Source organism: Hypanus sabinus, unplaced genomic scaffold (genome assembly GCF_030144855.1).
Source record: "Hypanus sabinus isolate sHypSab1 unplaced genomic scaffold, sHypSab1.hap1 scaffold_1217, whole genome shotgun sequence".
NCBI classification, from domain to species: Eukaryota; Metazoa; Chordata; class Chondrichthyes; order Myliobatiformes; family Dasyatidae; genus Hypanus; species Hypanus sabinus.
Window position 1 is genome coordinate 55,833 of NW_026779278.1, and position 14,957 is coordinate 70,789.

At 45.6% G+C, this 14,957-nt stretch overlaps 1 protein-coding gene across 4 annotated transcripts; it reads left to right on the plus strand.

The window, feature by feature from the left end:
• Window positions 1–1,123: 1,123 nt before the first annotated feature.
• On the plus strand, window positions 1,124–14,745 carry LOC132386573 (gastrula zinc finger protein XlCGF57.1-like). Of its 4 annotated transcripts, none has more exons than XM_059958852.1 (4): window positions 1,124–1,321; window positions 5,855–6,005; window positions 12,069–12,179; window positions 12,514–14,745. In XM_059958852.1, the coding sequence occupies exon 4, from the start codon at window positions 12,712–12,714 to the stop codon at window positions 14,542–14,544; it is 1,833 nt and encodes a 610-aa protein (XP_059814835.1). In that variant the 5' UTR covers window positions 1,124–1,321; window positions 5,855–6,005; window positions 12,069–12,179; window positions 12,514–12,711; the 3' UTR covers window positions 14,545–14,745. The 4 variants fall into 4 exon arrangements, with proteins under 4 accessions (XP_059814835.1, XP_059814838.1, XP_059814836.1 ...); XM_059958853.1 differs by lacking the exon at window positions 1,124–1,321 and adding an exon at window positions 1,339–1,415; XM_059958854.1 differs by lacking the exon at window positions 1,124–1,321 and adding an exon at window positions 4,387–5,768.
• The last annotated feature ends 212 nt before the right edge of the window (window positions 14,746–14,957 follow it).

Here is a 14,957-nt window from a genome sequence, read left to right on the forward strand (position 1 = left end):
GGGGGGGGAAAGAAGAGGCTGGTCACGTGATTATTAGCCCAGCAGTTAAATCGATAAAGCTCGAGCACAGCAGCGCGTGGGTGACGTAAGACACCGCGCACGTGAGGGCAGATCCCGGTGTGGGGAGCCCATGTGTGACGTCAGGCAAGTGGGGGGTGTCTGACGTCACCTGTGGCGGAGCGCTCGTATTTAAACGCACCAAAATGGGCGTTTCTTATTATTTCGGTCGGACAACAACATTAATCACGGGTTTCATCACTGGATCCAGTGCTGTGGGATGTAAAGTCCCCTGTTATGTGTCCGGCTGTGCCGTGTTGTTGGTGGAGTGGGCAGCGTGGTGTTTGTCTCGATTCGGGTCACAACACCAGAATTGCCAGCGGGGTCCACACACAGTGTATTAGTCAACAGAAAACCTCTCGTCCCTGCAGCCTTTGTCTCCTGCAAAACTCAACACCCTGACAGTGTGGACCATAGATACCCCTTCCTCTCAGAGTCAGGGAATCATTCAGACAGCTGATCGCTGAGAGGAATTATATTTATTGGTCATTAAAGTTCACACAGATTCGTTTGGACGGATTTGATGTGGAGTTCAGGGTGTCACAGTGAAAGGGCCGGACGGTCGAATCCTCTCCGTTGTCCAAACATCCTTCCAGGTGAGGCGACACTTGACCTGTGAATCTTCCGGGGTCGCCCGTTGTGTCCGCTGCTCCCGATGTGGCCGCCTCGACAGTGATGACACCGGCTCCTCCGCAGTTGTGCGGGGTAGGAGTATTTTTTTTTATCGGGGGTCGTTATTATTGTTCCTTATTGTCCGGAGAGGTGGTTTTTGAGGTTTGATGATTGGGATCCTGCTCTTCTTGATCCGGGGGGTGGGGTAGAAGTTTGATTTTTCTCTGCGAACGACTTTCTTGCTCTCTCTTTGTTTCGTGGTTCTATGGAGAAACAAAAACGCAGTGTTATTTATGGACACCTGCTTTAATAATAAACTAACCTTTGAACTATCCGCTCCGAGCGGGAGTTCCCGGTGTCCAAACATTTTCATTCCGATTCCCATTCCCGTTGCTACCCGGCCTGCTGTGTTCGGCCAGCATTTTGTTTGTGTTGCTTTGGGTTTCCAGGATCTGCAGACTTTGTCGCGTTTGTGATTTACCTCTCCGTTGTCCGTCCCGCTTCCGGCCACTTGTGGCGCTGCTGTGCGGGTCTCCGGCCGTCGGCGACGATATGCAGACATCCGGCCATTGGTGGCGCTGTGGAGGAACGCTGCTGAACGCATGCGCGGTGCCGAGTGCCGCTGTTTGGCGGTTCTCCGATTGGAGCAGGGGTGAGTAGGGAATGATCCCGGTGTTGTGCACCTCGGGGGCCGGTTGCATTGGGAAAGGGCCGGGCCCGAGCTCTGCTGGACGGCTGGAGCAGGGGTGCAGTGATAATTTTTTAGCTGCCAGAGCTGTAAGGGGGTGGGGGTGGTTTGGGGTTGGGGTGCGAGTGGTTTGGGGTTGGGGGGGGGGGGGGGGTCGGTAGGTTTGATTGATAAGTTCGTGGCCTAAGTTAGAAGGCCTGAAGTTATACAGCGCTCGGTACCTGCACGTGTAGTTCAACTCTTTGAGTGATTATGCAGAAAGTTTGAAGTTAATAACTTTTGTGGTATTTCTGTTTCAGATAATTGGAAATTGCTAAGTTTTGTAAAATTGAATCCTTCCACCTTAGGCCCCCTATTAATCACCCCTAATTTGTGACACCCAATTTGTGTACATGCTCATTTCATTTACTGGGCAACTTCCTTGTGCCATTCGTGTAATGAGCAGGTGCACAAATTGGGTGTGACATATATAGGGCTTCTTATAATGTCAAGCAGTAAACCAAGATGAAAGAAATATATGAATTCCAGAGCTCCACAGAAATATAGTGATAGCTAAGACATTAACAAGATTACAGCCTCTCACTACATTTCAGTGTATAACTGGTACAATTAAACATATAATACTTAATTTAATAACATGACAAAGCATTACACAGTTGCACTTAACTGATTATCATAGAATATAATTATCAAGCAAGTAAAATAACTTTGTTTCCTTAGAAGTCAAACGGTTGTAAGTGAGAAAAATGTACTTTAGGATTAGCGAGTAATCCACGGACCACCACAGATGTAGCCTTACTAATACGACTGAGTCAGAGCAGACGGCCGCAGCGCTTAGCAGTGTTCCTCAGAGGTATAAAAATAACAAAAATAAAGCAGTTCAGTTTTTATACTTTTAGCCCCTAAATTGGAACCAAGTAATCAAGTATGAAAAAATAACATCTGATGAACTATTGCTAAAGCCATGAATATTGCTGAATATTAGTCTCAAAAGATGTAGGTTGTCAACTCTGCTTCGTACTGTTTCTCTCGGAGAAGTGGTTGGATGGGAAGTGTACCTGTGAGTGTTGATTCTCACAATATCCTCACAGGTCAGGTGTTACATGGTGAGACCGATACAGACACTGTTTAGTCTTTAAATATATAAAAAGTTAAACAAGCTTGAATCTTTATTATTATCGCATCTATACGAATAGAAAAGATTGTATTTTGAAAGTCATAAATGTTAACGGGGAGCAGAGCAACCATTTGGGAGGTTTGGAAATGTGTTTTGTCTCGTCATTGCCTCACTAAATTATTCTCCTTCCTATCATCGCAATGAGAAAAAGAGCCTCTTTCCAATCAGCTGCAGTTGGTGGAGCGAGGCCAAGGGGTTGATCTGCTGTTAATGATATAATAGTTGAAATGATGTAAAACTAGCTTAAAGCCTGGAAATGTCTTTTTTTCCATTTGGCTTGGAAAACAAAACTAAATTTATCCAGGTGTAGAAGAGGATTTTGGATGATTAGCATGTGTATTTGATCAAAATCAGACGGAAGATAAGCAAGTAGTGAATTTTTCTTTCATTGTTTTCAACTTTTAAACTTGGGTTTCCATGTTCATTCCTTGCTGAATATAGCTCCTTCCTGGTATCCAATGGTACCCATTGGAAAGAGCAGAAGAATGCTCACACTTGTGTACAGGGATTTCCGAGCTTCCTAGGACAATGGGTCGAGGGAGAAGGAATTTCACAAATACCTAAATAAAAAACAGTCACAGCTCCAGGATTTCACGAAAAATGATCAAATATTCTAATGTTATTAGTGGTATTTTTCCCCATCAGCCAACACCCCCTCTTCCCAACCCCCGCTTCCGTAAAATTCCCTCTATTTAATATGTGGCCGTTGTTAAATTCCGCGCTTGTTTATTTTGACTTTTTTACAGAGGTGTCGGAGCGGCTCTCCGGTGAGCTCTGGTAGCACTGCACCCCTGAATGTATGAGATAGTACAGGGTATGAGATAAAACCCTGAGCAGTGTCAATGATCAGAGGGATCTTAGACTCCAAGTTCATCATTTCCTGAAACAGACTACACAGATTGATCGGGTGGTTAAGAAGGCAAATGGCGTGGTTACCTTTATTATTTGAAGCACTGAATTCAAAAGTCGTGAAGTTGTGTTGCAGCTTTAAAAAACTAGTTAGACCACATCTGGAGTGTTCCAGATAGTTCTGGTTGCCCCCATTCTCGGAAGGATGTCGGTGCTTTGGAGAGGGTGCAGAAGAGGTTTACCAGGACACTGCCTGGATTAGAGGGCATGAGCTGTAACGAGAGGTTGGACAAACTTGTGTTGTTTTCTCCAGAGCGGTGCAGGCTGGGGTGAGACTGGATGGACGTTTATCAGATTACGAGAGGAATGGATAGAGTGGACAGAGGGTATGTTTTACCTGGGGTTTGAAATGTCTGACACATTTAAGGTGAGAGGAGATGTGAGGGGCGTCTGTTTATTTCCACAGAGTGCTGGGAAGCTGGAGACTATGCCTGGGGTGTCAGACCCCACCGGTCACGAGATCCCATTTGCCCCTCCCATTTAACTGGAGATGTAACGATCTCTTTGTGCATGTTCAGATGGGTGGTCACGCATCCTCCATGTTGTGTTGGGAAATCTGATGTTGGCCACTGAGTCCTGTTAACTTCTCCCGAACTTGCCTCGCTTCCTGAGGCTCCTCACATTTGTCCTGGAGCTTTATGCCTGTTGTGTCTTCTCCCGGATTGGGGTGGGTGAGGAAAGAGAACAACCCAGGTTATGGGGATCTTTGATTTCACTGCCTGCTTTACCGAGGGACCGTGAAGTCTCGGGGGGAGAATGGTTTCTGTGATGTGCTGATCTGAATCCAAAGGTCTTACCAGTTCCTCACAGTCACGGGCAGGGCAGTTACCGTGCAAAGCGTGAAGTTTCCGGATGGGAACCTTTCTATGGTGTGTTGATAAAAATCTTGTGAGTGTCAAAGTATATCTTGCAAAGTCTTGTTGTTTTTGCTAATTCTGTCATTTTAGAATCTTTTGTACGATAGTATGTACTATTCATTCAGTACCTATGTGTTGCTGGAGGACCATCAGTGATCGTCCTTGATCCCTTCTCCCACCTTGTTCCATCTGTTCATCTTGTTCAACCTCTGTCCAGTCTCCTCACAACCCCCAACCCCGTTTCAGTGATGTACACCAACCATCTGGGTCAACCTCAGTCCGCCTTGTATCCCACCTCCTCAATGTTATATATCAGCAATCTTTCCTCCAACCCTTGTCTTCATTGTGAAGTGTTCTTTTGTACCTTTGGCCTCGCTGAGTCATTTCCAGAATCGGTTATTGTTAGCTGGAATGTCGGAGGGTCATCAGGTCCCAGTTCTGTTGTGCATTGGTGTGGAGGTGCTCGTTTATGAACAGTGACGGGCTGACGCACTGCAGCATTTTACTGGCAGCAAAGAGTACTGGGAGAGTTGGTGCTTGGGCTCTAATCTTTTGATTGGCATTCCAGGCAAATGGAACTGCTGGTGTTTTAGCTTTGACTTTGGTTAGTGCTTCTACAGACGGGGCTGGATGCTCGACCTGCAATGAAGCAGAAATTTCGAGCAGCTGGACATTGGTTGTGGGGAAATCCCGGATTGCACTACCCAGTGTGAGATGTGGGGACAAAGTGTGAGACTCTCAGGGTCGGTGAGTGGCAGATTCAGCTGTGTGAGTCTGTGGGGTTGGGTCCTGGGAGATCATGGTTTTTGATCCAGGTAAAGTGGACCCAGGGATCGAGCTGTTTGGGCTTGTGAGGTGTTGATCGAGTATTTCTGGTCTGGGATCAGCTGTTTGTTTCTGGAGTTCCTTTGGAAGCAATGACTGACAATCTGAGGAGAGGATGAGTTCCCATTCCATCCTCACAGGGAGAGGCTGTGAGTAAATGGGTTGTTCCGTGTTTACAACAGTAGAAATAGACCCAGAGATTAGTGTTCAAACTGTGTTTGGAAATCCCCCCCCCCATCCTCCCTCACTGTCAATCAGGCAGCTGTGCTGGAGATCTGCACTAAAAACTGAAAATGTTTGAAGTCATTCTGATGAAATGTTATTAATTGAATTGTATTGTAAGCTGTTCCTTACCTGCTGAGTGTTTCTGGTATTTATGACAGAAATTAATATATTCATGATTGCTAAGTAGCTTCAGGGTTACAGGAGGAAGGCAGGAATATGTTGTTGGAATGAAAATCAGCCGTGGTTGAATGGTGGGCAGACCAGATGGATCGAATCACATTATTCTGTTCCTGTGTCTTGTGTCTTACCATGACTGAATGATGGCTCCTTCTTATCCCATATCATTCTGTGACATGTGAGGGACAATAAAAGATTGTTCACTGAGATCATTATATTTACCTTCAATGTTTAAATTTCAGTGAGTTTTGTTCCTAGTAACATTAAGCAGAAATGTTTGGTCCTCCTTTGTAATGTTAATGTGCTTCATTATCTTACATGTTAAAGTTAGACCTGCAGTGAGAGATTTATTGGAAGAAAAACCACGACTGAAGTCGAGGGAACAGCAACAAGTGAACCAGCCCGAGGATTGAGAGCACCGACTGGAGAGAACCCATCTGACTCGGAGATTCCAGTGATTCAGTCAGGAGAAAGTTTGGTGAGTCTCATTTATTCAAACACTGGTCCTTTAGACATTACGTACCTGCACAAAGGAAGGTAGGAAATAGTTGGGAGTGAGACAGAATGTGCCCAGAAGAACCAGTTATGCCAGTACCAGTCAGACCCAGTTGTGAAGAAGCCCCCCCCCCCAATGTTCCCTTTAAACTTTTCGCCCTTCACCCTTAACCCATGTCTTCTGTTCTTTTTCTCCCCTAGCCTCAGTGGAAAAAGCCTGCTTGCATTCACTCTATCTAGACCCATCATAATTTTATATACCTCTATCAAGTCTCTGCTCATTCTTCTACACTCCAAGGAATAAAGTCCTAAATTATTCAACCTTTCTCTGTAACTCAGTTCCTCAAGTCCCGGCAACATCCTTGTAAACCTTCTCTGCACTATTTCAACCTTATTAATATCCTTCCTGTAATTTAGTGACTAAAACTGCACACAATACTCCAAATTCACCCTCACCAATGCCTTATACAGCCTCACCATAACATTCCAACTCGTATACTCAAAACTTTGATTCATAAAGGCCAATGTACCAAAAACTCTCTTTACTACCCTATCTACCCGTAACGCCACTTTTGGGGAATTTTGTATCTGTATTCAAAGATCCATCTGTTCTACTGCACTCCTCAGTGCCCTACCATTTACCTTGTATGTTCTACCTTAGTTTTTCCTTCCAAAGTGCAATACCTCACACTTGCCTGTATTAAACTCCTTCTGCCATTTTTCTGCCCATTTTTCTAGCTGGTCCAGTTCCCTCTGCAAGCTTTGAAAACCTTCCTCACTGTCCACTACACCTCCAATTTTTGTATCATCAGCAAATTTGCTGATCCAATTTACCAAATTATTATCCAGATCATTGATATAGATGACAAATAACAATGGACGCAGCACTGATCCCTGTGGCACACCACTAGTCACAGGCCTCCACTCAGAAAAGCAATCTTCCACTACCACTCTCTGGCTTCTTCCATTATTCCATGTCTAACCCAATTTACTACCTCTCCATGTATACCTAGCAACTGAATCTTCCTAAATAACCTCCCATGCAGGACCTTGTCAAAGTCCTTACTGAAGTCCATGTAGACAACATCCACTGCCTTGCCTTCATCTATTTTCCTGTAACCTCCTTGAAACACTCTAATAGATTTGTTAATCATGACCTACCACACACAAAGCCATGTTGACTCGCCCTAATAAATCCCTGTCTGTCTATATACTTGTAGATCCTATCGCTTAGTACCACTTCCAATAATTTACCCACGACCGACGTCAAAGTTACCCTATACTTTCCTGAATTACTTTTAGAGTCTTTTTTACCCAACAGAACAACATGAGCTATCCTCAAATTCTCTAGCACCTCACCCGCAGATAACAACATTTAAATATACCTGCCATGACCCCTGCAATTTCAACACTGGTCTCCTTCAAAGTCCGAGGGAATACCCTGTCAGGTCCTGGGGATTTATCTACTCTGACTTGCCTCTAGATAGCAAGCACCTCCTCTTCTTCTTTCTGTATAGATTCCATGACCTTAATTCTTGTTTGCCTTACTTCCATTGACTTCATGCCAATTTCCTTAGTAAATACAGGAGCAAAAAAATACATTTAAGATCCCCCCAATTTCTTTTGGTTCCATTCATAGGTGACCACTCTGATCTTCAAGAGGACCAATTTTGCCAGTCTCCCTCGGTGCTGGAGGCCTGTTTCGTCCAAGGAGCCCTAGGCTCTTTGGCTTGAACCCAGGGCAAACCCTGACGGTGGTATAGGGAACCTCCAGTCACCAAAAGAAATCTGGAACTTTGGCCAGAAATGCAATGCCGTCTCTTCCTTTAACCTCTCCAATCACCGTGACTGGGAACTTCTGTCCCTCGAGGGGTTTCCTCAGTTGAGCATAGGGTCATAGCACAGAGTCACATGAGAGCTGGCCACTGGCAGAAGGGGTTCAAATGTACTGGAGTCCAGATAAAGAGCCCACCACTGGGTGGTCAGAGGAAGCTATCAGTTGTTCGCAGTTCCAGCATGATATCCTTGTCCGTGTATAGAATCTCGACTTCCAACGGACAGAGCAAGTCTCTCCCTACGAGATTACACCCCCGTCTGGTGGTGACTGTAAACGAAACCTCACACTGGCTCCCCTGGAATTCCACCTGCAGTGGCTGGGTACGTGAATACGTACGTTCCGTGCCTTTCGAACCCAGACAGAGTGATTGTAGCGTCTGATAGCTGGAATCCTTTTTCCGATACTATTTCCTGATCGAGAGTGGTTTTCGTTGCCCAATATCAATCATAACCGGAATTGAAATTCCAGCACCTGTCAATATTACATTGGGCTCTTCCTGAGGGATGATACTCACAGTAGGAAGCATCTTTGCTTGTCAATTTCTAAACGGGTTGTTGTCCCCACCTGTCCCTTGGTACGTTTTTGATCCTATTTCTGATCCCAATATATAGCCCGCTCGCATCCTTCTTCCCGCTGAACATGTTCACTTTAAATATTAGTTCATTTTGGGGTTGATCAGGAATCGAAATCAGGTTCCAATAATATGTCAAAGCTCATCACATTCAATTTCGGTCATTGTCAGGCCAATTCATATTATCTGTTTTAATTATGTTGGCTAACTTAGTTGGTAAGTTTTGGAGCAGTAGGGCATTAAACTGGGGGTACAGATTCCCATTATTAAAAGGCTTGGTCTCCTGTGAAAGTGCCATAGCAGGCCACAAATCACTCCCAATAGTCTGGTCCTGATTCCCCAGGCTTACGTTTGCATTCAAGTACTTTAGTGATGTTTACAGGTTGCTGGAGAGCCCTTTCCAAGGCTTGAATAATCTGGTCTGTCCGTTCATTCTCATTATGGTTTCCTGCCTGTAACTCCTGATAGGTTTGGTATCGCAATTCTGCCTTCCATTTCCACCCCTCATCAGCTGAGAGAATCATGCTGCAGAGACCGAATAAATCTTGCGGAGTCGCATTAGACATTTGTATAGTACTGTGGACACACTGAGTAAACTGTGCTGGTTTTTCTTTTCTATCTGGGGCCTGATTCATGATCATTATCGTTTCTTGAGGCTTCCAGGGTGCATACACAGGAATCACCATAAGACAGTCGACCATTCAGTACATTGAGTCTGCTCCGCCATTTCAACATGAGCTGATTCAATCTCCCCTTGAGTCCCATTCCACCGCCTTCTCAGCATAACCTTTGATGCCCTGACTACTTAGATGCCTATCAATCTCTGCCTTAAATACACCCAATGACTTGGCCTGCACTGCCGCTGGTGGCAACAAATTCCACAGATTCATCACCCTCTGGCTGAAAAAAATGTTTTCGCATCTCCGTACTGCATGGGCGCCCTGCAATCCTCAAGTCATGTCCTCTCGTACTGGACTCCCCCACCATGGGAAACAACTTTGCCACATCCACTCTGTCCATGTCTTTCAACATTCAAAATGTTTCTGTGATGTCCCCCCCCCCCCATTCTTCTAAACACCAATGAGTACAGTCCAAGAGCGGTCAAACGTTCCTCATATGTTAACCCTCTCATTCCTGGAATCATTCTAGTGTATCTTCTCTGTACCCTCTCCAATGTCAGCACATCCTTTCTTAAATAAGGAGCCCAAAACTGCACACAAGTGACATCTTACCAGTGCCTTATAGAGCCTCAACATCACATCCCTGCTCCTATACTCTATATTCCTCTAGAAATGAATGCCAACATTGCATTTGCCTTCTTCACCACCAACTCAGTGTGGAGGTTAACCTTAAGGATATCCTTCACAAGGACTCCCAAGTGCCGTTGCATCTCAGAACTCTGAATTTTCTCCCCATTTAAATAATAGTCTGCCCATTTATTTCTTCTACCAAAGTGCATGACCATACACTTTCTGACAGTGTAATTCAATTGCCACTTCTTTGCCCATTCCCCCAATCTATCCAAGGCTCTCTGCAGACTCTCTGTTTCCTCAGTACTACGAGCACCTCCACCTATCTTTGTATCATCAGCAAACTTAGCCACAAAGCCATCTATTCCATAATCCAAATCGTTGATACACAACGTAAAAAGAAACGGACCCCTGTGGAACACCACTGGTAACCGGCAGCCAACCAGCATGGGATGCCTTTATAAAACAACACACACAAAATGCTGGTGGAACACAGCAGGCCAAGCAGCATCTATAAGGAGAAGCACTGTCCACGTTTTGGGCCGAGACCCTTCGTCAGGACTCAATGGGAATGCCTTTATTTCCACATTCTGTTTCCCGCCAATCAACCAACGCTCTATCCACGTATGTAACTTTCCTGTAATTCCATGGACTCTTATCTTGTTTAGCAGCCTCATGTGGCACCTTGTCAAAGGCCTTCTGAAAATCCAAATACACAACATCCACTGCGTCTCCCTTGTCTAGCCTACTTGTGATTCCCTCAAAAAATTACACTAGGTTTGTCAGGCAGGATTTTCCTTTAAGGAAACCATGCTGAGTTCAGCCTATCTTGTCATATGCCTCCAGGTACTCCGTAACCTCATCCTTGACAATTGACTCCAACAACTTCCGAACCACCGCTGTCAAGATAACAGGTCTATAATTTCCTTTTTCTCCCTTGCCCCTTTCTTAAGTAGCAGTGTGACATTTGCAGTCTTCCAGTCCTCCGGAACCATGCCAGAGTCTATCGACTTTTGAAAGATCATTGCTAATGCCTCCGCAATCTCCACTGCTACCTCCTACAGAACACGAGGGTGCATTCCATCTGGTCCAGGAGATTTATCTACCCTTAGACTATTCAGCTTCCTGAGTACTTACTCTGTCGTAATTGTGACTGCGCACATTTCTCTTCCCTGACACCCTTGAATGTCCGGTATATTTCTGATGTCTTCCTCAGTGAAGACTGATGCATAATACTCGTTCAGTTCCTCCGCCATCTCCTTATCTCCCATTACAATTTGCCAGCATCATTTTTTATCAGTCCTATATCTATTCACAAAGCCTTTTACTCTTTATATACTTGAGAAAGCTTTTAGTATCATCTTTGATATTATTTGCTCGCTTCCTTTCATAGTTCATCTTTTCCCTCTAAATGACCTTCTTAGTTTCCTTCTGTAAGCTTTTAAAAACTTCACAATCCCCTGTCTTCCCACTAATTTTTGCTTCCTTCTATGCCCTCTGCTTTACTTTAACTTTGGCTTTGACTTCTCTTGTCAGCCACGGTTGCATCCTTTTTCCATTCGAAAATTTCTTCTTTGGAATATATCTGTCCTGCACCTTCCTCACTTCTCACATAACTCCAGCCACTGCTGCTCTGCCGTCCTTCCTGCTAGTGTCCCTTTCCAGTCAACCTTGGCCAGTTCCTCTCTCATGCCACTGTAATTTCCTTTACTCCACTGAAATACCGACACATCGGATTTCAGCTTCTCTTTCTCAAATTTCACAGGAACGCAGTCATGTTGTGATCACTGCCTCCCAAGGGTTCCTTCACTTCCATCTCTCTAATTACCTCTGTTTCATCACACAATACCCAATCCAGTACAGCTGATCCCCTAGTGGGCTCAACAATAAGCTGTTCTAAAAATCAGTCTCAGAGACATTCTACAAATTCTCTCTCTTGAGATCCAGTGCTGACCTGATTTTCCCAATCCACTCGCAAGTTAATATCCCCCAAAATTGGAATTCCTTGGAATGTAGAAGATTGAGGGGAGATTTGACAGAGACGTACCAAAATCATGAGGGTTATAGATGGGGAAAATGCAAGCTGGCTTTTTCCACTGAGATTGGGTGGGACTACAACCAGAGGCCATGGGTTAAGGGTGAAAGGTGAAATGTTAAGGGAAACATGAGGGGAAACTTCTTCCACTGACGGTCATCCGGGTGTGGAATGAGCAGAAAACCCAGCTGGACCATGCGAGGTCAGTTTCAACTTCTAAGAGGGTTGTATAGGCACCTGGATGGCAGGGGTACAGGAGCAGACAGTTTAAATAGTTCAACACAAACTAGATGGGCCAAAGGGCCTGATTCTGTGTTGTGCTTTTCTATGACTGTGACAAGAACTTTTAACAGCTGTGCGGACCAACCATTCATCTGGGCAGGAAACGTTTACATGGCTTCAAAACTGTGGCACTTCACATTGACAATAGATAAAAGAAAATCCCAGCTGCACGTCAACAAAGGGTATTTGTGTGAGAGTGTTCAGTTACTTTGCGGACAGGCACTCTTGCAGCTCAGTGGAAACAGAGAATAATACCAATGGAGAGAGTCAAACTGAGCCAGGTCACAGACTGGTGACGGCAGAAATGCCCGATTCTTATAGACACAGGAAGATCATCAGAGAATTTGATGGTCGTTCCAGATACCTGCACTGTGCCCAGCTGGAAGATGACTTCTCTCTCCAACTTGGGTTGAACCTCACTGTAACAATGTGATGCCAGATCACACCTTGACACCTCAAGTAATCTCGTCTGACATATTGTCCTTCACCCATTGATGTACTATAAATCTTTTTCAGGTTAAAAACAACAAGGAAATTATCTACGGGGAGGTCAAACACAACACGCTGTTTTGTTGTCTATGTCCAGATATTTAAGAAGTGGAACAAGGGATTTACTCGATCATCATTCCTACTCAGGCTGTGGGGAGTGATTCACTCGATCATTATTCCTATTCAGACTGTGGGAGAGATTCATCGATCATCTGACCGACTGACATGCTGTCAATTTACACGGGGGGAATCCATTTATCTGCTCAGTCATCCACTCTAATGGCTCACCAGCGAGTTCACACCGGGGTGTGGCCATTCACCTGCTCAGACTGTGGGAAGGGATTCATGTTGTCAGCTCACCTACTGAGTCATCAGTCAGTTCACACGGGTGAGAGGCCATTCACCTGCTCTGACTGTGGGAAAGGATTCACTTTGTCATCTAATCTTAAGCTACATCAGCGAGTTCACTCTGGGGAGAGGCCGTTCACCTGCTCAGACTGTGGGAAGGGATTGGCGTTGTCTTCCCACCTACTGAGACATCAGTTAGTACACACTGGTGAGAGGCCATTCACCTGCTCAGAATGTGGGAAAAGATTCACTTCGTCATCTCAACTTAAGGTACATCAGCGAGTTCACACTGGTGAGAGGCCATTCACCTGCTCAGACTGTGGGAAAGGATTCACTCAGTCATCCCACCTTCAAGCACATCAGCGAGTTCACACTGGGGAGAGGTCGTTCAACTGCTCAGAGTGTGGGAAGGGATTCGCGTTGTCATCTCACCTACTGAGACATCAGTTAGTTCACACTGGTGAGAGGCCATTCACCTGCTCAGAATGTGGGAAAAGATTCACTTTGTCATCTCAACTTAAGGTACATCAGCGAGTTCACACTGGTGAGAGGCCGTTCACCTGCTCGGACTGTGGAAAAGGATTCACTCAGTCATCCCACCTAGAAGCACATCAGCGAGTTCACACTGGGGAGAGGCCATTCACCTGCTTAGACTGTGGGAAGGCATTCACACAGTTTGCTACCCTACAAGCACACCGGTCAGTTCACACTGGGGAGAGGCCGTTCACCTGCTCAGACTGTGGGAAAGGATTCACTTCGTCATATAAACTTAAGGTGCATCAGCGAGTTCACACTGGGGAGAAGCCATTCTCCTGCTTAGACAGTGGGAAGGGATTTGCGTTGTCATCTCACCTACTGAGACATCAGTTAGTACACACTGGTGAGAGGCCGTTCACCTGCTCAGACTGTGGGAAAGGATTCACTCAGTCATCCCAACTACAAGCACATCAGCGAGTTCACACTGGGGAGAGGCCATTCACCTGCTCAGACTGTGGGAAAGGATTCACTTCATCATATAAACTTAAGGTACATCAGCGAGTTCACATGGGGGAGAGGCCGTTCACCTGCTCGGACTGTGGGAAAAGATTCACTTCGTCATCTCAACTGGAGATTCATCAGCAAGTTCACACTGGGGAGAGGCCGTTCACCTGCTCAGACTGTGGGAAAGGATTCACTCAGTCATCCCAACTACAAGCACATCAGCGAGTTCACACTGGGGAGAGGCCGTTCACCTGCTCAGACTGTGGGAAAGGATTCACTCAGTCATCCCACCTGCGAGCACATCAGCGAGTTCACACTGGTGAGAAGCCGTTCACCTGCTCGGACTGTGGGAAGGGATTCACTCAGTCATCCCACCTGCGAGCTCATCAGCGAGTTCACACTGGGGAGAAGCCGTTCACCTGCTTAGACTGTGGGAAGGGATTTGCGTTGTCATCTCACCTACTGAGACATCAGTTAGTACACACTGGTGAGAGGCCGTTCACCTGCTCAGAATGTGGGAAAAGATTCACTTTGTCATCTCAACTTAAGGTACATCAGCGAGTTCACACTGGGGAGAGGCCATTCACCTGCTCAGACAATGGAAAAGGATTCACTCAGTCATCCCACCTGCGAGCACACTACTCAGTTCACACCGGGGAGACTCTAGACACCTGCTCGGACTTTGGGAAGAGATTCTCTCAGTCAAATCAACCAAATGTGCATCATTGAGTTCTCACTGGAGAGACCGTTCACTGGATGTGTGTCCATCACCGTTGCTGAATGCAATTTCGAGACTGACTGTCGGTGCTGAACTCTGCAATCATTGCTGCTGCTCACCACACCCAGTTCTGCACCCTGGTCAATGGGCATGGGAGGAGTTTCTTCTGCTGCACATTTACCTTTAATAGGACTGGAGTTTAATATTTTGCATCTGTGACAAATAAATCAGTTCTATTTTAAACTCTGTCTCTGGTACTTAGTGAAATTATAACACACATAGTGCACAGTAGAGAGTCAACTCAGGCCGCCTGGACTTTGCTGAGATTCAATTCCACGATAGTCCTTTTAAATCATCCCCTGTTATTCACCTCTCACTCTCCCTGTGGTGATGGGTTCCAAATAGTCACCACTCTGTGGGTGAA

Bases quoted from the DNA above. Each gene is read 5' to 3' on its own strand.
- LOC132386573 (XM_059958852.1), top strand. From the start codon at position 12,712: ATGCTGTCAATTTACACGGGGGGAATCCATTTATCTGCTCAGTCATCC.